Source organism: Equus przewalskii, chromosome 10 (assembly GCF_037783145.1).
Source record: "Equus przewalskii isolate Varuska chromosome 10, EquPr2, whole genome shotgun sequence".
Taxonomy (NCBI): Eukaryota; Metazoa; Chordata; class Mammalia; order Perissodactyla; family Equidae; genus Equus; species Equus przewalskii.
The window spans coordinates 50,818,202-50,842,255 of NC_091840.1; the positions used below are offsets into that span (position 1 = coordinate 50,818,202).

At 48.1% G+C, this 24,054-nt stretch overlaps 1 protein-coding gene across 2 annotated transcripts; it reads left to right on the plus strand.

Moving 5' to 3' along the window:
• The first annotated feature begins 2,176 nt into the window (after positions 1 to 2,176).
• Positions 2,177 to 22,643, plus strand: ALOX15B (arachidonate 15-lipoxygenase type B). Of its 2 annotated transcripts, none has more exons than XM_070563310.1 (14): positions 2,177 to 2,588; positions 11,370 to 11,592; positions 11,891 to 11,972; positions 17,022 to 17,144; positions 17,446 to 17,549; positions 18,857 to 19,029; positions 19,255 to 19,401; positions 19,505 to 19,708; positions 20,751 to 20,837; positions 20,989 to 21,158; positions 21,342 to 21,463; positions 21,561 to 21,661; positions 21,740 to 21,910; positions 22,299 to 22,643. In XM_070563310.1, exons 1-14 carry the CDS (start codon positions 2,520 to 2,522, stop codon positions 22,476 to 22,478), a joined length of 1,956 nt encoding a protein of 651 aa, XP_070419411.1. In that variant the 5' UTR covers positions 2,177 to 2,519; the 3' UTR covers positions 22,479 to 22,643. The 2 variants fall into 2 exon arrangements, with proteins under 2 accessions (XP_070419411.1, XP_008538142.1); XM_008539920.2 differs by lacking the exon at positions 2,177 to 2,588 and adding an exon at positions 10,860 to 11,280.
• Positions 22,644 to 24,054: the final 1,411 nt, after the last annotated feature.

The following is a 24,054-nucleotide window of genomic DNA, read 5'->3' on the forward strand; positions in this document are numbered from 1 at the left end:
GAGAGAGAGAAAGAGAGAGAGAATGCATGTGGGGCTGGGGTTCTCCTATTATTGGGGTCAACAGTGGGGCCTAGGGTTTCATGGGCTTACTCTTTACTGGCAAATTTAAAACATAAGAGCGGGAATTTAAAGTGAAGGGAAGAGAAAAAACAAGTGGCCCAAAGGGTCAGTTGTTGAAATCAACCAAGATCTCCAAAACAAGGAGCCTCAGTGAGGGGAGGCAGCTTGGCTCTTTATCTCGTGATGTGGCTGACAACGTGTCTATTCAAGATAGCCATCCTTGAAGTGGATGCCTAATAGGGGTGGATGCCTTGGCAATCAAAGCTTAAGTCAGGCACCTGAATTACAAAAAAGAAAGAAACTACCATCAGGACTTTCACTATAGTCAGCCTCCTCAAATGATAGTGAGGAGTCAATGGGTGGAAGCAGAGGGAAGGAAATATTTTCTCCAGGTTCTCTGTCAACATCTCTGTACTAGGCATGTCAATCAGGGTGGCTGCCAAGCCCACCCCCAGGTCATGCCCAAGTAAAAACACTTCATCCACAGCCCTTGCTGGGGAGCAGCCCTTAAGCAGCCACATTCTGTGGGGCATAGCCCTGCCCTCATCCAACCCCAGCTGACTGGATCAGGGGTTGGTACCTGACTCAAGCCCAGCCAAGCTTTTGGTGGATGCATGACCAATGATGTGCCCTGGTGCAAAAAGATGAGTTGGGTCAATTGGATGCTCTCTCTTGGAAATCTGAACAGAGAAATGCTGAGTGAATGGCACAGTTCAACAGCCAGAGATGGAAGCAAAAAAGGGCAAGTTGAGAAGAGCTAGAGGGTGGAGTCAGGGCAATAAGGGATCATGGTAAGGGGAAGATATAGGCAGGAAAAGATATCCAGAGGAGAGAGGAATGAGGAGTGGAGTAACTAATGAACAAGTCACAGAGACAACTATGCCTTGATTATAACTTGACAGGATGTCAAGACTCCCAGAACTGGCCAGAATTCTGAGGGACCAAGGTCCTGAAACTCCTCCTGAGCTCCTGTTCTGCCTGTGTCCCCACGTGCAGATATCCTTCTGCTAAACTCTGCTATCTGAAATAGCCTGCATAGATCTCTTTACTCTCACCCAAAAGAACCTGCCCGATGTAGCCACTCTCCTGCAGGCAGGCCAAATAAACTCAGACAGATTCCTCCATTTAACTACAGTTTTCCAACATTCTGTCATTATGTCTTGATATTTGACAGACTGTTCATGAGGACCTTGGTAGATAAAAGTGACATTATTTGCTACTCCTCCTACTGAAAGGTGGGGTCTAGTTCTCCTCCCCTTGAATCTACCCAGGCCTTAGTGACTTGCTCAACCAGTGAACGTTTCAGAAGTGACAGCTTGAGGCTTTTGAGGCTAGATTATCATAAGAAGCTCTGTTGGGCTGGCCCCGTGGCTGAGTGGTTAAGTTCGTGCTCTCTGCCTCAGCGATCCAGGGCTTTGCTGGTTCAAATCCTGGGCATGGTGCTGGGCGTGGACATGGCACTGCTCATCAGACCATGCTGAGGCAGCACCCCACATACCACAACTAGAAGGACCCACAACTAAGAATATACAACTATGTACAGCGGGGATTTGGGGAGAAAAAGGAAATAAATAAAATCTTTAAAAAAAAAAAAAGAAGCTCTGTTGAAGCTTCTGGGACCCTGAACTGCCATGTTAGGAAGTCTGACTACCCTGAGACCACCATGCTGAAGAGGCCGTGTGCAAGGGCATCTGTTGACTGTCTCAGCTGCCTCCAGCCTTCCAGCCATCCACTTCAAGTTGCCAGACATGTGAATAAAGACTTCTTAATCCTAGGATTCCAGCCTATCTGTCCTGAATACCACCAAGTATCTTTGTCTGTGCCACACAAAGCAGAAGAATCACCCAATGGATCGGGCCAGCACCAATCACAAATTTTGCACAACAACCTGTGTGATTTCTCTCTTTTTGCCATTATAAACCCTTGCCTCCTCTGTCTTCCTCAGAACACATTTTGGGTTTCTGCCTAAATCTGTGTCTCCAGAATTGCAGTTCTAATTACCCAAATAAGTATCTACTGTTTAAAGTATAGCCACCTCTGACACAGGAAGGGTTAATAATCACTGGAAAAAGCTTGCCAACAAACTGTGACCAGGAGGTGAGAAGGCCAGTTAGCCAATGACGGGTAAGACCTCCAGGGGGAGGCTACCTAAGACAGGCATCGGCCACCCGGGGGCACAGATGGAGAAACGATATATCGATATCGGGAGCAGGAGGGGCCATTGCCTAAGAGACCTTGCCTGCTCCGAGATAAAAATATACGAGCACAGCAATAACATGATAATATCAAAACAGATGCCGAGGGAGGGCTCCTTGAGAAATCACTAAGAATTCTTGGTATTCGCTAATTATTTCATCCAGAACACCTGTGTATGTTTAACAGCTGTAAGCTATGTATATATTGAAACGCCGGTTATAATAAACTCAGAGTGGCCATCAGCCCTCTCCGCATCTATCCTGATGTGTACATTGGATTGTGACACCGACATATGGCGACCCCGACATGATCCAAGATCGGCGGCATTATTGGTGAGTAACGATATGGGGGAATTTCAATCGCCTTTCGGCGGTCTGCTGTGAGAATGATGGGCCAACAATTGGTGACTCAGCAGAAATTATACTTTAAGACACTTCAGCGGCTGCTGAACGCGATTTCAGTTTCGGTTTCTCCTGCCAAGTTACAGAGGATATTGCTGGCAATATCTCTAATCAACCGTGACTTGGCGTCGGGAAACTCGAAACGGGGCATGCTCCCCAGTGCCCCGATAAATCAAATTTGGGGAGCTCTCAATCAGCAGGCCGACTCTATGTGAATGATTTAGTGGCGGCCTCGTCAGGAAGTGCCGGAGTGGATCTCATGGCTTCAGAGACAGTCGTCATAGATCGTGCTGACGAAACCTTTCTTGTTCCTACCAATGTATGGGGACCTTTACAATCAGGATATTTTGGGTTATTAATGGGACGCTCTAGTTCAGCTTTGAAGGGCTTAAACATCATTCCCGGGGTAATTGATGCTGACTATCAAGGTGAAATAAAAATCATGGTCCTTTTATCTGGTTATTATGTGATAGAAGCTTTTACGAGGATAGCTCAGTTGATATTAATACCTTACTTGTCCCCTGCTCACGCCTTGATTTCAGTTTCGATTTCTCCTGCAGAGTTACAGAGGATATTGCAATATCTACACATTGCCCCTGGTTCCCTGAGGATGGCACCTTGGACATTGAGTTGTGGGAAAGGGCTGGCAAGGCAGTAAAGTCTCACTTTGAGCATGGCCTTTTAAAATCTTTAAAGGACGTACATATCTTAACGACTTTGGGAACAGTACGTACTGCGCTGTTCCCTTTGTGGGATCTATGGGATGAGGAAAACTCGGCCTCGTTCACAGGAGCGCCCTTCAGGCAAAGCTGAGGAGGCGCCACCACTGCCTCCTCCACCTTGCTCGCCGCCAAGAGACTCTTTTAAAAAGGCCGTTAGTAAGTCTCAGACAAATTTTGAACAGACGTCCTCAGACGATGATGATTTACCATTCCCCCCTCTTTTAGAGAGGCGTTTCGCCTTCAAGAACCCTCCTGTCTTGCCTACTGCTCCACCTTGTACTCCACCAGCCCCGTATGTTGATTCCAGGCAGTATAGTGTTGTTCATAATTGCCTTCGGGAAGGATTAAATCATGGAGATCCTGATGTTTTTTCCTGTGCCTTCCCCATGATGGTCAATCATGGGTGAAGAGAACATGAATCCCTTCTTTTCGGGGTGTTTAAGGAGCTGAAAAAGAGCATTAGAGAGAATGGAGTGCAGTCACCTTTCACTGTTGGGATGATAGGGCACTAGGAGCCAGTTATGATATGCTACCCTGTGATTGGCTTTTGCTCACAAAGACTCATTTGTCGCATGCTGAATATACTCTTTTCAGGTCTGAGTATAAGGAGATATCTGTATCCCAATCTATGGATAATCTATCTTTAAACCCCCCTCTCCCAATCAGTGCCGACATGCTACAGGGGGTCGGCCAATATGCGACGCCTCAAGCACAGGCTGAGGCAAATGGAATGTTGCATAGACAATGTTCAGAGGTGGCATTAGCAGCCTGGAAGGCAACTCCCCCTTCAGGGGCAGACAAAGCCCCCAATTCCTTTGTGAATGTCCAACAAGGGCCAAACGAGCCATACATAGAATTTATTGACCGTCTCCAGCAGGCAATTGAGAGACAAATAGCTCATCCTGAAGCAGCTCAAATTATCCTGTTGAAAATAGCTTTTGAAAATGCTAATGCTGATTGCCAGTCTGCTATGTCTCACCTTAAAGGGCGAACTCACACTTTAGGGGATATGCTGCCAGCGTGTCAGGAAGTAGGAACTCATAGTCATGTGGCCAAAGTAATGGCAGCAGCGTTTTCGCAGCTGCCCAAAGGTGCTTTTTGATAATGCCTGTTTTAAGTGCGGAAGAGCTGGACACCATGCAAAACAGTGCAAGTCCGGTCCAAAAGATATCCCTGGTAAAGGAGGGCCAGCCGATATTAAAAAGCCGCCTTCTAAACCATGTCCTCGGTGCTGAAGGGGATTCCATTGGGCGAATCAACATTGCTCTAAAATTAATGTAGATGGTAATCTAACCAATCATAATTTGGCGTCGGGAAACTCGAAATGGGGCACACTCCCCAGTGCCCCGAAAAATGAAGTTTGGGGAGCTCCGCTGCCAAGAGGGGGGCCAGTGGCTTCGGCCACACTGGCGACGGTGCTTCATAGCCTCGCCCACTTGGCCTCCCCATTGGCCTAAAAAGCAAACCTCTGCATCTGTACAAGGTGTAGGGGGGCTTATGACACCCGAGGGGAGTGATCACGTACTCAAAGTCAGAGGACCTGAAAACAGAATTGCCTTAATTACACCCTACGTTCTTCCAACTCCATACTCCCTATGGGGGTGACAAATAAAAATGGCAAGCAATAGGATATATTGGAGTATATGAGGAAGCCATTTGGTATAAACCTAATTCGGCCTGACTTTGTTTTTCCAAAAGGGCCTGACTGTGGCCATTGAGCATGCATTGTATATCTGCTTAGACATTTTGAGATAAAGGTGCAACTTCCCTCCCCCTCCCAATGTTGGCATCTCCTTAAAGATTAAGCATCTTTCTTTAGGCTGGGAACTGATTGTAGCGCTCATCCGTGACCACCCAGCTTGAGGCAACAGACCTGCCAGCCTGCGGGGTTCACTGAGACAGCAGACCTATCTGCCATTTCCATCAATGGCTATACGGATAGAGCAGCCTCCTGACTATTGTAAAAGGGACATTTCAATCATATGTGAAACATACTCTTTGAGGGTATATAACCACCCTGTATACCCCCACTTCTTTGGAGTGCTCTGTTCCTTTGTGGAAAGACTCTCCCGGGTTATAATCCTCAGATTTAAGCTCAGAATAAACTCACCCAAATTTTCATTTGTAGATTGGTTATGGATTATTTTCGTCGACAGGGGTGAGATTTGCTTTCTCAATGGAAACTATCTCTAAACGTTCGTTAAGCCTTTTTCCTAGGGGCCGCTGATGTTATTAACATTCCTCCCATACCTCTTCAATGGACAACTACCACGCCTGTATGGATAGATCAGTGACCCCTTCCAAAAGAAAAATTATAGGCTTTAAAGATGCTAGCACAGGAGCAACTAAAGTTAGGCCATATCGTACCTTCAGACACCCCAGTATTTGTGATAAAGAAGAAATCTGAAAAATGGAGATTACTTCAGGACTTAAGGGCAATTAATGCTGTCATGCAACCTATGGGGGCTTTACAGAAGGGATTGCCAAACCCTTCTTTAATACCTGAGAATTGGCAAATTGTTGTTACTGACATTAGAGACTGTTTCTTTTCTCTACCTTTGTGTGCCGCTGATAGGGAAAAGCTCGCATTCACTGTCCCAGTATATAACAATCAAGAGGTCCCCCAGAGATATCAGTGGAAGGTCTTGCCTCAGGGCATGAAAAACAGTCCTACCATATGCCAACAATTAGTAGGAGATGTGTTATTAACTTTTCGAAGCAAATACCCTACTATACAACCTTACCATTATATGGATGATATTTTATTAGCAGCACCAACTAAAAATTTTTCATTAACAGCATACCAACAATTAATTGAATTGCTAAAAGGCAAAGGCCTGCTTAAGGCTCAAGATAGGGTACAGTTTACCTCCCCCTGGAAATTTCTAGGATTGATGATTGATAGACACCTGGCAAAGCCATGCATTCCCTCTATTTCCATACCCAATACTTTAACATTAGTTACATTGCAACAGCTTTCAGGAAATATCAGTTGGATACATCCTTTTCTTGGCATCCCGACACATTCTCTGAGTCACTTGTTTTCCTTGATACATGGTGATTCTTCCCTCTCTTCTACACGCACTCTTATCCCTGAGGCAAAACGAGAACTAAGCCTAGTAAACAAGGTTCTAACCTCCCAATTTTTAAATCGCTTTGATCCAGAAAATTCCCTTATGCCTTTATGTGATAAACACACCTAAGAGTCCTACTGTTATCGTCTTTCAAAAAGCGGGCAAGGTTATAAAATGCTTGGAGTGGATATACTTGCCCCACACACCAGATAAGGTACTCTATACATATTTTGATGGAATAGCAGAGGTTATTCAAAGGGGATGTTTACGGTGTTTACAATTGCGAGGCGCTGACCCTCAGACCATTTTTTTACCTTGCACATCTTCTCAGTTTGATCATCTCCTCGGTTCTCTCTTCGCAACCTATTCCTGATGCCTTAACTTGTTCACTGACAGCTCCGGAAAAAACAGAAAAGCCAGTATAGCTTGGTTTGCTAATAGTGACTGGCAGACCAAAGTCTCTCACGGACATTCAACTACTCAAATTGCAGAATTGGCAGCTGTGCACCTTTCCTTCTGTTCCTTTGAATATTCTTATGGATTCTGCTTATGTAGCTAATGCTGTCCCGCTTTTGCCCTCTGTTTTAAACTTTCATCAAACCACACAAGATATTTTCACTCATTTTCTGAAAATCAAGCAATTATTGTCCCAGCGTACTCACTCCTGCTTTATTGCACACATACGCTCTCACACTCCTCTTCCTGGTCCTTTATCTCAAGGAAATGCTATTGTTGATTCTGTTGTAGCCAATGTTTGACTTGACTGTCCTGCGTTTACAGCAGCACGTTTGTTTCACGCCTTACATCATTGCAATGCTCCAGCCCTGTGCTTGCACTTTCACTTAACAAAACGACAGGCTGGACAAATAGTTGCTGGTTGCCCAGGCTGTCAACAATCTTCCCTAGCCACCTCTCCCTTCGCTGCTGATGGGGTTAACCCTCATGGACTATACAGCAATGATCTTTGGCAAACGAACACAACAATATTTTCACCTTTTGGACGTTTCAAGTATATTATCGCTTCTGTTGACACTCACTCTCGATTTCTTTTCGCATCGGCACATACAAAAAGTAGCGCTAAACAAGTCATTCGTCGTTGGCTTGCTATATTTGCTTTCGTGAGGTCTCCTACATGCATTAAAACTGATAATGGTCCTGAGTTCTCAGTGCAAATTTTCCGCCAATTTTGTGCAAATTGGAATATTATCCATAAAACTGGCATCCCCTATAATTCTACGGGACAAGCTATTATTGAGCGATGTCATAGAATGCTAAAGGATGCTTTACAAAAAATGAAAGGGGGAAATGAGTATTATAAGAATGATCTGCAAGGTATTCTCAATCACACCTTATTTACTTTAAATTTTTTCAATCTAGCAGAGGATGGCACATCAGCTGCAGAAAGATATATGGGTCAAACTCAGAACCATATGGCCCAACAAAGGCCAGCATTACACACATCTGTTTTGACACAATATCTTGGCAAAGTGTGGATTAAAACGTCCTTATACGGATATCTGGGAGGGCCCTTTTATGGTTAAATGTGGGAAGAGAGGAGCTCTTTGTGTTTTGACAGATAAAGGCATTGAGTGCATTCCATCAAAACGCGCACGGCCTGCTCTGGAATTACCAGAAAATGGACAAACGGATAAGTAAATCAGTTTTTTTCTTTTTCCTCTTTTCTTCTCTAATGCATGTTGAGGTGATTTCAGAACATGAGAATCTCACATATTGGGCCTTTATTCCTAATCCTCCTCTCTTTACTCCCGGTTACTTGGTGGCATGCCAATCCCCCTTTGTCCTCTAACGATTCTGATTGGACAGGAGGAACCGGGGTACCCTGACAACAACATGCAGGCCTGCACCAAAAGGAAGAAGGACCTCTGGTGATGTATGCTAACAATTCACCTTTTTGTATGGTTTATTAAAACAAAAGCACAACATGTGTCACCTTTCAGGAACAAATGTATTTGTATTACCAACCTAAGAAAGGACAACAGGCAGCCGATCTGACATACATTACTGCTATATCAACATCTTACGAAGACAAAAGTCATGTCACACAAGTTCCTTGCATCCCAATTTGCCATCCAAAAACTGATTGGTGTTACAAACATTACTCAGTACAGTGGTCCCCTTGCCATACAGCATATCCAAGGCGGGGCAACATCTTTGGGGCCAACGTGCTGGATTAGGGACCTCATGGACATCTTTTGAGTGACAATCATACTTGGGCCTTCAACAGATCAAGTCAGAAACCTATAACATGAAGTGAACAGAGCCTATCTGGACCCCTTTTACAACTATCTTACAATGAGACAGTGTGCAGCCCCTCACAAAGGAATATGGAGGATTGGGTTGCCTTTTATATCACAATTGTCCCATGGCAAGTATGGGAATGAAACTGGCAATTATTTACTAACATTGGTCAAAAATGTTTCTGATACCGTAATGATTTGTACCACCCATCCTTATGTGTTATTATGGGGAAACAGTGTCCCTGCTATCCAAGAATCTTCTGGTATGTATGTGGTTAATATTTCTCCCCCATATTGGTATTCTGATTGTTTAACACATTATAATGTAACCTCATTGAATGTGATATATGTAATGGTGTTAAAAAGAAGAGCACATATTTAGTTACCTGTTTCTCTAAATCGGACATGCTCCGAAGAGCATGCTCTACATATCCTCCTTGAGTCCATGAGAAAATTACGCCCTAAGCGGTTTTTGGCTACACTAATCACGTTCATTGTGTCTGCGGTGATTATCATTGCATCAGCCGCTACAGCTCCTACTGCCTTGGTTAACAGTTTTCAAACAGCCCATAAGGTGGAGTCCGTCTTGGTAAATGTCACGATTGCAGGCATTAGAGGCAGCAGTAGAGTGGCTGGGAGAGCAGTAAAGTGCATTAAATATGCGTATGAAACTAAAATGTGATTGGCAATTTACCATGCAATGCGTTACCCTCCTACCGTATAATAGCTCGCTGACACCTTGGCAAGAATGAAAAAAAAAACATTTACAGGGGGCATTTAATACCTCCCTGGCCAATGACATCACTGGGCTACAAGCTCGGTTAGAGAGGCAGTTACAAGAAGTACATAAGGTGTTCTCTCAACAAATGTTTCAAGGCATTGAAAATGGGTTACACTGACTAGAGCCCTCCAATTGGTTCTCGGACCTCTATTTATGCATATTTGTTAATGTTGGTGTGATTTTGATATTATCCATGTTAATAGTTTATGTTTTACGTCTGCTGTGCTCCCTGAAAAAACAACAAAGTCAACAAGAGCAAGTATTGGTTATGATGGGCCTTTTGGCCTCAGCACAACATGAAGCCTTCCTTGCTTTAAAAAACAAAAAGCGGGGAAATGTAGCTGCCTCTGACACAGGAAGGGTTAATCACTGGAAAAAGCTTGCCAACAAACTGTGACCAGGAGGTGAGAAGGCTGGTTAGCCAATGACGGGTAAGACCTCCAGCAGGGGGAGGCAACCTAGGACAGGCATCCGCTGCTGGGGGTGGGGGGGGGGGCACAGATGGAGAAACGATATCAATATCATTGCCTAAGAGACCTTGCCTGCTCCAAGATAAAAATATACGAGCACAGCAATAACATGATAATATCAAAACAGACGCCGAGGGAGGGCTCCTTGAGAAATCACTAAGAATTCTTGGCATTCGCTAATTATTTCATCCAGAACACCTGTGTATGTTTAACAGCTGTAAGCTATGTATATATTGAAATGCCAGTTATAATAAACTCAGAGTGGCCATCAGCCCTCTCCGCATCTATCCTGATGTGTACATTGGATTGTGACACTGACATAAAGTGCAGGGATATTCCCTCAGTCAATACCAGAAGTGATCTCCCCGCACACTTGTGGAAAATCCACACTACCCCCATAGCTCATTAATGTCACCAACATGGCTGCAGTGGACACAGGCAACCTGGCATTTTGTGTGACTTTTCCTCCTGGACAGAAATAATTGGACCAGAGTTGGGTCCCTGGTCCAGGCTGGGTCAACGAGAACCCTTTGGAATTTGAACCTAGACACTCCAAAACCTGTCTACTCTCGTAGACAAAGAACAAACTGTGCGGCAGCCATCTACCATGTGGACCGGGAAACAGAACTGGTGGAGGGAGAGACGGACAGACAGAGACACAGAGACAGAGAGAAAGGAGATAAAACAGACGTGCAGAGAAGAGAGGCAGAGAGAGAGGATTTCCTGAGTTCCTACAATGCTCCCGTCCTGGCCACTACTCTGTCCCTGAGGCCCAGTTGTATTCCTGGCCTTGTGTTCTTATAATAAGTCCTCCTTTTTGCTCAAGTTGTCTCTTGTGGGTATCTGTTACTTACAAACAAGAGCCCTAATTAACTCAACCTCCCCAGTCTCTTGAGTAGTTCAGTCCTAACTCCCTTCTAGTCTGGATCCACATTGCCCTGGGCCATAGTTTACCTTGAGGATGACAGTGGCTTTCATCTTAAAAGCCAACTTCAGTCAGTTGGTTGTGCCTGGGCATGCTTTTTGGGGCAACAATGGGGCCCCCTGGGAGTTCAGGTAATAACCACACCCTCCTAAGTAGAGCGGGGTGGGGCACAGGGTATATCTCTCAGGATGAGCCACCCGTTCTTCAGTAGGGCCAGCAGCAGAGAGACAGACTCTGGGTGGCACCATGGCCAAGTACAGGGTGAGGGTGTCCACTGGGGAGGCCTTCGGGGCTGGCACTTGGGACAAAATGTCTATTACCATCGTGGGGACCCAGGGAGAGACTCCCCGACTGCCTCTGGACCATCTCGGCAAAGAGTTCACTGTGGGCGCTGTGAGTGTATGGGGCGCAGGGGTAGGGGCAGCGGAGGGAGGAGGAGGAACGGTCCTCTCAGATAGTAAACCTACCGTCCCCCTCCCCAGGAGGAGGACTTCGAGGTGAAGTCCCCCCAGGACGTGGGCCCGGTGCTGCTGCTGCGCGTGCACAAGGCGCCCCCGGCGCTGCCCCTCCTGCTCGGGCCCTTGGCTCCGGACGCCTGGTTCTGCCGCTCGTTCCAGCTCACGCCGCCGCGGGGCTCCCTGCTCCGCTTCCCGGCCTACCAGTGGCTGGAGGGGGCGGGGAGCCTGGTGCTGCGGGAGGGGGCAGGTGCGAGAGGGGATGGGCTGAGGCTGGGGAAAGGGCATGGAGTGAGAGGGGGGCTGATATTGGGGGTGAAGGGCAAGGGAAGTGGAGAGGTGAGCCGGTGTAGCCACTAGAGAAGGGGCAGAAGATGAGGGGCTAGTGAGGCTGTGGCGAGGGGGAGGTAGCAGCCGCGTATGGGAGAAACTGTACTTACTGGGGGAGGGGACCTGGTAGGTGGTGGCTCGAGTGGAGGGGAAAGTGGCTGCGGCCAGAGGTCGGGGGAGTTTCTCTGCCTTCCTCACTCACTCCCCTCCTCCCACAGCGAAGGTCTCCTGGGCAGACCACCACCCCAAGCTCCAGCAACAGCGCCGGGAGGAGCTGCAGGCCAGGCAGGAGATGTACCGGTGAGGAGGGGTCTACTGTATGTGGGTGGGTGGGGCCGTCGCCCACCAAGGTCGGCCTGGTGTCCCTGGTGATGATGCTGACTAACGTCTCTGCTTTGTACTCTCTGAACCTAAGACCTGAAACTATCACCTGGGAACTTGTTAGAAATGCAAATTCTCAGACCTACTGAATCAGATATTGAAGGTGGGGGGCAGCAATGTTGGTTTTTGTTTTGTTTTGTTTTTTACAAATGTGGGGTGTTTTTCTGACCTAGTTTGCCCTCTCCAAAGCTATAGTGCAGATTAGCATGTGTAGAGAGGCCCTGTTTAACTGGGGAGTCCTTTGACTCAGATCTTAGGTTACACACCCTGTAGGGTATTTGCACAACTGAGGGAAAGCTAAGGATTTTTTTTTGGTCACCATAATTTCTTTGTTATTGTCTTTTTTTTTTCTTTTTACCTGTTGACCCCCTTCACCCGTTTCTCTCACCCCTCATCCCCTGCCTCTAGCAACCACCAATCTTTTCTCTGTATCCATGAGCTTGTTTTGTTGCTGTTGCTGTTGTGGTTTTAGATTCCACATATGAGAGAGAGTGTATAGGATTTTTCTCTGCCTGACTTATTTTACTTAGCATAATGCCCTCGAGGTCCATCCATGTTGTCACAAATGGCAAGATTTCGTTCTTTTTTATGGCTGAATAATATTCCATTGTATATATATATACTACAGTTTCTTTATCCATTCATCCGCTGATGGACACTTAAGTTGCTTCCATAGCTTGGCTATTGTGAACAATGCTGCAACGAACATGGTGGTACATATATTTTTTCAAGTTAGTTTCCATTTTTTTCAGATAATACCCAGAAGTGGAATTGCTGGATCATATGGTAGATCTAGTTTTAATTTTTTGAGGAACCTCCATGCTATTTTCCATCATGGCTGCACCAATTTTATGTTCCTACCAACAGTGCGTGAGGGTTGCCTTTTCTCAGAACGCTCGCCAACACTTGTTATGTTTTATCTTTTTGATAATAGCTTTTCTAACAGGTGTGAGGTGATATCTCACTGTGGTTTTGATTTCATTTCCCTGATGATTAATGATGTTGAGCATCTTTTCATGTACCTGTTGTCCATTTGTGTATCTTCTTTAGAAAAATGTCTGTTTAGATCTTCTGCCCATTTTTAAAAATTGGGTTGTTTTCTTTTTCGTCTAGTTGTATGAGTTCTTTATATATTTTGGATATTAGCCCCTTATCAGATATATGATTTGCAGATATTTTCTCCCATTCAATGGTTTACCTTTTCATTTTGTTGATGGTTTCCTTTACTGTACAGAAGCTTTTTTTTTTAAATTTTAGATTGTCACCTGAGCTAACAACTCTTGCCAATCTTTTGTTTTTTTTCTTTTTCTGCTTTTTCTCCCCAAATCCTCCCAGTACACAGTTGTGTATATATTTTTTTAGTTGTGGGTCCTTCTAGTTGTGGCATGTGAGATGCCACCTCAGTGTGGCCTGACGAGTGGTGCCATGTCCATGCCCAAGATCCAAACCTGCAAAACCCTGGGCTGCCGAAGCAGAGCACGCGAACCTAACCACTCAGCTACAGGGCCGGCCCCTGATTTCTTCTTTGATCCATTGGTAGTTCATTATCATGTTGTTTAATCTTCATATATTTCTGCGTTTTCCGTCTTCTTCATGTAATTAATTTCTAGTTTCATACCATTGTGTTTGGAAAAGATGCTTGATGTGATTTCAATCCTGGTAAATTTATTACAACTTGTTTTGTGGTTTAACAAATGATCTATCCTTGAAAATGTTCCATGTGCACTTGAGAAGAATGTGTATTCTGTTGCTTTTGGATGGAATGTTCTCTAAATATCTATAAAGTCCGTCTGGTCTAACATGTTGTTTAAGGCTGATGTTTCCTTACTGATTTTCTGTCCATATGACCTATCCATTGATGGAAGTGGGGTATTAAAATACCCTACTATTATTATTTTGCTGTCTATTTCTGCCTTTAGGTCTGTTACTATTTTCTCTAGATATTTAGGTGCTCCTGTGTTGGGTGCTTAAATATTTATAAATATTATATTTTCTTATTGGATTGGCCCCTTTATCATTATATAATACCCATCTTTGTCTCTTATTACAGTCTTTGTTTTAATGTCTGTTTTGTCTGATATAAGTATAGCTACTCCAGATTTATTTTGGTTTTCATTTGCATGGAATATCTTTTTCCACCCCTTCACTTTCAGTCTGTGTGTGTCTTTATATCTAGAATGAGTCTCCTGTAAGCAGCATATAAATGGATTTTTTTTTAATACGTTCAGCAACTCTATGTCTTTTGATTGGAGAATTTGGTTCATTTACATTTAAAGAAATTATTGATAGGTATGTGCTTATTGGGATTTTGTTAATTGTTTACGGGCTGTTTTTGTAGTTCCTCTCTGCTCCTTTCTTCTTCTTTTGTAGAGAGCAAGAGTGCAAGGCAGCCCTGGTCAAAATATGTGCTGTGGACTGATTCTTTCACCCACCATATGCAGATAGGGTCCTCTGGTGCCAACACTAACTGTTCCTTATTACCTGGGACGGCTTTTAGAAACTACTACCATTAAGTGTTTTTTTCAAGTGGTAGTGAAAACCTAGATTTTTTAAAGTGCCTTTTAATTCATTGTTGTCCATGAACTTTTAGAGTACTGAATATGTAACAGTATCTCAAATTTTGACTATTTCAGTCTTTAATGAGTGCCATTTAAAAAAATTTAAAATAGATATAAATTGTTATATGTAGGCCTCATGGTAACCACAAAGCAAAAACCTGTAATAAATACACAAAAGATAGACAGCAAGGAATATAAGTATTCCTAAAGAAAGTCATCAAACCACAAAGGAAGAGAGCGAGCAGTATTGTTTTAACGAGGCTTTCAGATGACTGGTGCCTGCTGGTGTCTTCTTTGCCTTGGGCCTTTTTCACACATCAGTTGTTGTGTCCTCCCGGAAATGTGGGCAGATCTGCAAATATACCACCTCAAACCTCAAGAAACTCATCCTCCAGGGAGGGCAAGGGGTGAGCTGGGGGCTGTTTCTCTGCTCTGGGCTCAGTGTTGTTGGAGGTCAGCAGGGAGAGCTGGGTGTGAAAGGCCACTCTGGCGGTGGATGGAGACTGCAGAGGAGCTGAGGCCGCTGGTGGGGATTCCTGAAGCAGAAAGCCAGGAACTGCACTCAGATGCAGATTTTCAAAAGATCGTGGTCTGGCCAACTTTGCTGCTGTCTGAAGCTTGGGCTACAGGCCGCTGCTCCAGTTCTCTGGGGACACAGCAGCTGCAGGCTCGTGTGGTTCCTGGTGATTCCACATGTTGTGAATTATATCCCCAAGAACACCATTGCACCAAATCTGCCAGCAATAGCCCCTGATGAAGGAACAGATATGGAGGTCTACTGTGTCCATGGCGTGGCCTTTCTTCCTTTCTTGTCAAAACAAAGACACAGGAGTCAGGAGACCCAGGGCCAATCTGCTGAAAGGAGCTGTGAAATCTTAGGCAATCATTTGCCTTTTTTTCCCTTTTTTTCTTTTTTTTTGGTGAGGAAGATTGTTGCTGAGCTAACATCTGTGCCAATCTTCCACTATTTTGTATGTGGGACGCCACCACAGCATGGCTTGATGAGTGGTGTGTAGGTTGGCACCCGAGATCTGAATCCACGAACCCCAGGCTGCCAAAGCAGGATGCGCAAACTTAACCACTATGCCACTGAGCCAGCCCCTCATTTAACCTCTTTGATCCTATTTTCTTCTGCAAAAGATACTAAGAATGCCAGTCTGATATGTCTTATTAGGAAGAACAAATGAGAAAATTTGCATTAAGAATGCAGCTAGACAACTGCCAAAGCCTGCGCAAATGTATTCTGTTACTGTTGTTCATAATGTCTCTCTGTTACCCCTGTTGCAACTGTCGAGGCCCTCGATACTTAAAGTGAGGTCTCAGATCCACAGTGTCAGCATCACCTGGGCACTTGTTAGAAATGCAGGCTCTTGGGCCCACCTACCCTAGACCTACTAAATCAGAATCTGCATTTTACCAAGATGCCTAGGCCTAGGTGAATCTTTTGTACATTAAAGTTTGAGAAACAGGGTTTGGCCACCACCTGGTGGCAGTGTGCTTTAATTGCAAATTTGTCGTTTGAAGTTGAAAGTTCAAACCCAAAGGCGATTTGAGTGAACCAAAGAATGAATGAGAGGAGGACTGGCTGGGGGTCTTCAGCTTCAGAGGGACCTGATTTTACCAATTCACTCAAAGGTCTTCAGGCTGTATTGCCTGCTTGATAGTGAGACTCAGAGATGCCTTAGGCCAGGGCAAAGTAAATTGGTGGGCTCCCCCAGCAAGTGGGATGCCTGCCAAAGGCAACTAAAGCCTCCTGCACCCTCTGCTTCCCAACAGCCTCCCCTCTTCGAGACGCAGCTGTGTTAGTCAGGAGTTGTATGGTCGCAAGAACAAAGACAGACTCCAGCTAGTAGACAGGAACAAAAGGAATGTGTCTACAGGACACAGAGGGTTTCACAGAAGGAAGGGCTGGAAGTGTAGCCAGATCTCACAGGCCAGAAGCCAAAGTGACACTCTCCCTGTCTCTGGGGTACCCTAGATGCTTCTCTCTCCTGCTTCACTTTTCTCTCTCTCTCTCTGCAGAACAGCTTTCTTTGGCTCCCAGTCCACACGGTGGAACACGGCCATCACTAACAGTCTCTGTGTTTACATGTTATAATCCAGATATCCAGAGAGAGATGGCCTCTCTGACTCAGCCCCAATCACCAGTTCCCTGGGAAGGCCCAGCTGTGGTCAGGTGCCCAACCTTGCACCAGTCAACTGTGACCAGGGCAGAAGTCTTGCTGCGGGAACATGGCAGCTCCCTTGCAGCCTTGTGGGTGGAGAGGAAGGACAGAGCCCATGAAGGCCCCTGCTTGTAGAAGGGGGGCTGCCTCTGACCAGGACCTCCAAGGGAACTGCCACTACCTCTGCCCTAGTCAAGGGGCTCCCTGAGGCTTCTTGCTGACCACCTTCTTGCTCCTCCCTCCAGCTGGAAGACTTACCAGCCAGGCTGGCCTCACTGCTTGGACATGGAAACCGTGAAAGACCTGGACCTCAACACCAAATACTCTGTAGTCAAGAGCACCAACTTATACCTGCGAGCACAGTCTGCGTGAGGACACCCACCCTGTCCTGCCCCCTGTCCTGCCCCTGGGCCTCAGATACCCTAGGACCCCTACCTTCTGCTCTTCCCTACTCAGCTCCCCCACCACGAGGGATATAGGTCAGACAGCCTACCCAGGGCATGGCCTCTGCTCACCACCAATTCTTAGAGGGCTGTGGCTACCTCAGGGACAGTGGCTGCTTGAGGACCTGGAGGTTGGTTCAAGATCCCAGGAGGGATAAAGCTAGCTGACAGGGGAGGGTCTCCCAGGGCCTCTTCCCCCCTCCCCACCTTTCACATCCTCTGGCAGGTTTGCAGAGCTGAAAATCAAGGGGCTGCTGGAGCGCAAGGGGTCCTGGAGGAGCCTGAGTGAGATGGAAATGGTGTTGAACTTCCAGAAGACCCCAGCCACCGGTGAGGAGCTTGGGCCAGGGCTTCTGACCTCTTTCCTGAGGCATCAGCACTCATGGCTGCTAGGAGTCTCAGAAAACCCAGCACCAATTCACTGTGTGGCCCCAGGCAGGACCCTGTCCCTTGCCAGACCTTACCTTCTCCACAGATACAAAGGAGGATGTGAACTGGGGGCATCCCTCACTTTCTAATGCCTTTTAATCCAACCGATGTTTGTTGGCTTACTGCACATCAGACCCTGGGTTAGGACTGTGGACACAGTCCTTGTCCCCGCAGGGCTCACAGTAGAGCAGGCGAGTGGACATTAGGCTCAAAACCAAAATAACAAGTTTCACTTGTGAAACCTGCGCATCGGCTCCGTGAGAGCGTATAAAGGGGCACCTGCCCTAGTCCAGGGGTGGGGGAGGGTGGGGTCCTGGAAATCTCTCCCAAGGAGGTGAGTTTTATGCTGAGACCCCAAAGTTGAGTAGGTGTTAACAGTGCCAAGAATAGGGTGTGGGGACAGAGAGCATTTCAGGCTCGGGGGATAGTGCCTGTGAAGGCCCTGAAGATGGAAAGATCGGAGACCTTTGGGGGAAAGAAAGCATCTGCTGTGGCCAATGGATATTGAGTCACAGAAGGAAGATAAGAGACACAGCAGGGGAGGTACAGGGGACTTGGGTCGTGCAGGACTGTGTAGGCCCTGGCAGGAACTTGAGCCTTTCCTAAGTGCAGTAAGAAGCTTCAACTGGCTGTCAGCCAGGGAGTAACATGGCCATATGTGCTCTGTGGATGGTGGTTGTTAGGGGACAAGAGTGGAAGCAGGAGGACCAGTTATGAGGCTCTGGTCGTGGTCAGCAGAGGATGGTGGCCTCAGCAAAGCAGTGACAGCAGAGATGGAGTGGACAGGTGGACCTGTCCTCAGGATGGAGAATCAGTGGGATGTGATGAGAAGAGGAAGAGAGGTCCCCAGGCTCTCCCACAGCAGCCAGGTGGATGGAGGTGCCATTTCCCAGGATGCCAGGCAATGGGAGGGGCCGGGCTGAAGGAGGAACCCACGTTCAGTCTCAGATACGCTGCATTTGAGGCTGGTGAGTCCTGGGGTCGGGATTTCAGGTAGACAGTGGGACAGGTGGGCTGGGGACTAAGATTTGCTGTTTGGTGAATGGGCAGTGACTGAAGCCAAGGAACGAGAGGAGGTCACCTTGAGAAAGATATAGTGTGAGAAGAGAAGGGAGCCTAGGATGACCCAAGAGTAACTCCACCATGAAGCTCGGGGAGATCTCTGGGGCTGGGGTGACCCAGTCCCCATCTCCCCTTTCCCCCTACAGAGTATGTTTTTGAGCACTGGCAGGAAGACGCCTTCTTTGCCTCCCAGTTCCTGAATGGCCTCAACCCTGTCCTGATCCACCGTTGTCGCCGCCTCCCAGAGAATTTCCCTGTCACTGATGCCATGGTGGCTCCAGTGCTGGGCCCTGGGACCAGTCTTCAGGCTGAGCTGGAGGTGAGGGATGCTGAGGTCCAGGCTCTGTACCATCACAGTGCCTTCAGGCCCACCCCACTGGAGAGGGGCAGCACTCACATTCATTAAGGACCTACTGTGTGCTGCCTGCAAAACACCCTCCACTGCACTCACTCCTTTCCCAGCCCTAAGTCTTCTCCCTGCTCCACCCCCTCCATCCTTTAGAAAGCCAGGTGGCAGCCCCAGCTCCCCTTCTCTCTCCTGCAGAGGGGCTCCCTGTTCCTAGTGGATCATGGCATCCTCTCTGGTGTCCGTACCAATGTCATTAATGGGAGACCTCAGTTCTCTGCAGCCCCAATGACCCTGCTATACCAGTGCCCAGGACATGGGCTCCTGCTGCCCCTCGCCATCCAGGTCAGTAGCTGGCCAGGGGGCTGGGCCGGGGTGGGGAGGGGTCCGATTGATTGGTTGACAGACCCCTCATGGCCTCCTCTCTCCCCAATGGCCTCTCCTACAGCTCAGCCAGACCCCCGGGCCCAACAGCCCCATCTTCCTGCCCAGTGATGACAAGTGGGACTGGCTGCTGGCCAAGACCTGGGTGCGCAATGCTGACTTCTCTGTCCATGAGGCCCTCACGCACCTGTTGCATACACACCTACTGTCTGAGGTCTTCGTTCTGGCTACACTGCGCCAGCTGCCCCACTGCCACCCACTCTTCAAGGTCAGCAAGGTGGCTCAGACTGTGCCCCAAGCCTTCAGGTCCCTGAAACTTGGCCTACCCCTTGGGGTGGCTCTTCAAGGCAGCCTGTCCCCACATGGCCCTATCCTTTCAGGCTGGGGTGCAGAGCCACAGTCCAGCTTCAGCCACATCTCCCTGCACAGCTCCCCTGAGAGCCTGCTTTCCAGCAGGCCCTGAGCTGGGGTGAGGTGAATAGGGACTGCAGCGAGGAAGGGACCACATGTGAGACCAGGCTGTGCCCCAGAGAGGTTCCCTTCTTAGGGGAGATCAGACCAACAGCCAACAGCCATTACAGAAGCCCAGCTCCTAGGAAAGGAGAGACCTGGGGCTGGTGGATGCCAAAGTGTGAACATGGCTTTGAGGGACCAACAGGTTTTCTGCAGATAGCAGCAGGGGTGGGGGAGCCCTGGGAAGGAGACCCATATCTCTAAGGTGGGCTCTGCAAAGCCTTCAGATGGCCCAGCTTCATTTCGCCCAGGGACCTGACGCATCTCCTCTGTGAAAGGCAGGATTTCCCACACACAGGGTGGGTGGCTGCTCAGTTCTTGCTTCGACAGTCTCCTGGGTCCTAGATGCAGGCCCCCCTCTGTCCTCTTTAATCCAAGCTGATTCTTTCTGACCACCGGCAGCCTCCTGGGCCTGACCCTCAGAGGTGGGCTCTGGGGGATGATTTTACATTGCCAGGCCCTGGTTTTCATGGTTCTTTGCCTTCCCAGGGGTTGGGAAGCACTGGATGCCAGAGCTGAGGGGCTCATAGTGCTCATCCAGCTCAGCCCCCTCATTTGCCCAATGATCTGATGCCCAGAGAGAGGAATGCATAATACCTGAGATCACAGAACAAGATGCTGGTGGAGGCCAGCCCTGTCACTGCACCTGGAGCCCTCATCCCTGTCCTGGGCTGTCCCTCTTGTCCCTGTCATCTCTTTCCACAAGTGATTTACAAGACTGGGTGCCTCGGTAGGGGGAGGTCTGGGGCCAGAAACACCGAGGCTTCACTGGACCCTGCCTTCTCTGGCCCTTACAGCTGCTGGTCCCGCACACACGGTACACCCTGCATATCAACACACTGGCCCGCGAGCTGCTTATCACCCCTAAGCGGGTGGTGGACAGGGTAAGCACTGCCTTTGGGAGGGTAGGGGTGGCACATTCGTTCAGTTTGAAGAATCTGGGGTCCTGGGGTGGGAGTGGCCCTGTCTCCCCTACCAGAACTACCTCCTGCTTCTGGGGCAAGGGCTTTGGTACCCAGAAGTCCCATCTCCCAGTCCACAGGCCTTGGCCTCAGAGGCTTCTCCGAGTTGATACAGAGGAGCATGGAACAGCTGAACTATTCCGTCCTATGTCTGCCTGAGGATATCCGTGCCCGAGGAGTTGAAGACATCCCTGGCTACTACTACCGGGATGACGGGATGCAGATCTGGGGTGCAGTGGAGCAGTAAGGGGGCCATCCCCAGAGAGCTGGGGGCTTGAGGGAAGCAGGAAGGCTGGGAAGGAGAGGGAGGGCCCAAAGAGGCTCTTGACAAGGAAAACTGAACATTAACAAGACTGGGCAGGGGCGCTCCTCAGAGCACATCGAATTGAAGGCTAGGACTGAACCCAAACGTGGTGCACCTTGCAGCTTTGTCTCCGAAATAATTGGCATCTACTACCCGAGCGATGTGTCCGTTCGCGATGACAGTGAACTCCAGGCCTGGGTGTGGGAGATCTTCTCCAAGGGCTTCCTAGGCCGGGAGAGCTCAGGTACAGGGACCTTAGCCCTTGAGCCCCACCCTCAGGCCTCTGCAGCACGGTCCTCAGGACCCTTGTGGCCCCAGCCTCAGTGCAACTCTCCCTGCAGGTCTTCCCTCCTCATTGGAGACCCGGGAAGCCCTGGTGCAGTATGTCACCATGGTGATATTCAACTGCTCAGCCAAGCACTCTGCCGTCGGTAGTGGGCAGGTGAGAAGGGTCAGCACTGGGGGTGGTGGGATGGAGGGGCCGGGCTTCTAGGCCTCACTCTGCCCTCTTGGCCTTCAGTTTGACTACTGTGCCTGGATGCCCAACCTGCCGCCCAGCATGCAGCTGCCACCACCCACCTCCAAAGGCCAGGCAAGCCTGGAGGGGTTCATAGCCACCCTCCCACCGGTCAATGCTTCATGTGATGTCATCATAGCCCTCTGGCTGCTGAGCAAGGAGCCTGGAGACCAAGTAAGTGTGGGGCTGGGAGTGAGGCCAGCTCTAGAGTAAGGGACGAGTGTTGTTTCCCCTCCCTGGCCCAGACCCTACTCTGCCATCAAGAAGCCTGGTCCCTTCACCCCACTGAACCTTCCCAGGGGGACACATGAGCCTTGGACATCTCACAAGCAGGGTCAAATGGCCAAATGAGATGATCCACAGTCACCCTTAGCCGCAAAGACAACCGATGATCGCGCTCCAGCTGGCGCCCCTTTTGAAACTGTTGGGGGAAGGGGACATGGATGAGGCTCAGACAGAGGCTGGTTCAGGTCCTCAGGGTGGAGGGCTGGGGCCAGAGCCGGCTAAGGCAGGTGACAGCTTCTCAGCAGCCCCTTCATTCAACCTTGTGGTTGGTCCGCAGCGGCCCCTGGGCACCTACCCAGAAGAGCACTTCACCGAGGAGGCCTCACGGCAGAGCATCGCTGCCTTCCAGAGCCGCCTGGCCCAGATCTCCCAAGACATCAGGGTGCGGAACCAGGGCCTGGTGCTGCCCTACACCTACCTGGACCCTCCCCTCATCGAGAGCAGCATCTCCATCTAAATCTGGAGATCAGGGCCTCACGTGACAACTCTTTGACCACATTGCTCTAGTCCCAGAGAAAGGGACTCCCCAGAAAAACAAGCCCCCACATGCCTCTCCTAAGACAACCAGATGCCATGTAACTCACCCCCCACAACAAAACAGAAATAAATACAGAGAACAGAATTTCATGGGACAGCGCCACCATGCTTTTTGAAGATTCTAAGCCTCAAAGCGCCTGCATACCCCACAGCCCCCTTGAAGGGTTCTGTGACTTTGTCCCCAGTTGTATCTTTAACTTGTGTTATGGTGGGGCGAGTAGGGTTGCATAATCCTGCCCCTGATCCCAGTGACTACAGCTGATTGGACCTAATGGTCACCTGACCCAAGGGCAGCCCTCCTATAGGTTGCTCAGCAGCACAAGAAATGGCTGGTTCAAAAACTGCCCAAGAAGTTGATCCTGACCTCTTGTCCCAGCTTTAAAATGAACAGCCCATTGAGAAATGGCCACTGGAAGCAGGGCAGAAGGAGGATGACACCCTGCTTGGGGCATGCAGGCAATGCTCATGTATGCTTTCTTAAAAACTTGCCCCAAAGTTAGATAAAAGGCTTGCATATTATAAAGCAGCTTCCATTTCCAAAGACTTAGAAAATATTCTATCATTAGTCATACATTGCCATCTAGATTAATCTTCAATGATGGAACTGCAACATTTCATACCTATTAATTCTGTTTTTCTTTTTTCTTATTCCAACTCAGTGAGCATCCATTAAGGCCAAAAATGTGTCCCTTTGAATTCACCTAATGATTTCCATCTCTGTCTCATATTGCAGGTATCGGAGGTTTGGTTTTTGGGTTTCATTAATTTTTATAAAACGATGTGGACAAAATGCAATATATATTCGAGTAACAGCACAAACATGACCATTGAAATAAATAGAACAGCGCTTCCAAATGTGCAGTGTGGGTTGACCCATAGGCAGCATTTGAACTGTTCATTCTTTACTAAAGTTCAGTGTACCAAAAATGATTTAGAGCTATATAGCTGTTGAACTTCTTTGGTTTCAAGCAACAGGGAACAATTCCTGCTAACTCAAGCAATAAAGGAGTTTCTGGAAAAGAAGCTGAGTGCCTTGGGGGATCGGAGAAAGAGTTAAAACCAGTAAGAGTTAAACACAGTTCTCGGGAAGGACTGGAAACCTGGGCGGCTTTGGGCACAGGAACCAATGGACATCCTCCTCAGGCGCTGCCATGGGAATGACAAAGCTCCTACCACTTTTTGTCCTTGAATTATTTGCCTCAATATTCAAATTCCATGAGGGAGAGTCTGTTTGCCTTAACTTGGAGTGACAGAAACCATTGGTTGCTGTGGCAGAAAGAGTTTGTGCTCACCAAATATCCCAGGTACTTCTCAACATATCCCAGTCTACCTTGCAGTTAGGTTGAAACCATGTGACCAATTCTGGCCAATAGATTGTGAGAGGAAGTGATGTATGTCATTTCCAAGATGAGGCAGTTAAGAGCTGGTGTGCCTCCTCCATCCTTCTCTTGCCATTGAGGCTACCTTGGAGGCATGTTCCAGAAGACATGAGACCT

Coding starts and splice junctions, on each gene's coding strand:
- ALOX15B (XM_008539920.2), top strand. CDS start 11,134: ATGGCCAAGTACAGGGTGAGGGTGTCCACTGGGGAGGCCTTCGGGGCT. Junction 17,550..18,856: donor CCAGAAGACCCCAGCCACCG/GTGAGGAGCTTG, acceptor TTCCCCCTACAG/AGTATGTTTTTGAGCACTGG. Junction 21,911..22,298: donor GCAAGGAGCCTGGAGACCAA/GTAAGTGTGGGG, acceptor GTTGGTCCGCAG/CGGCCCCTGGGCACCTACCC.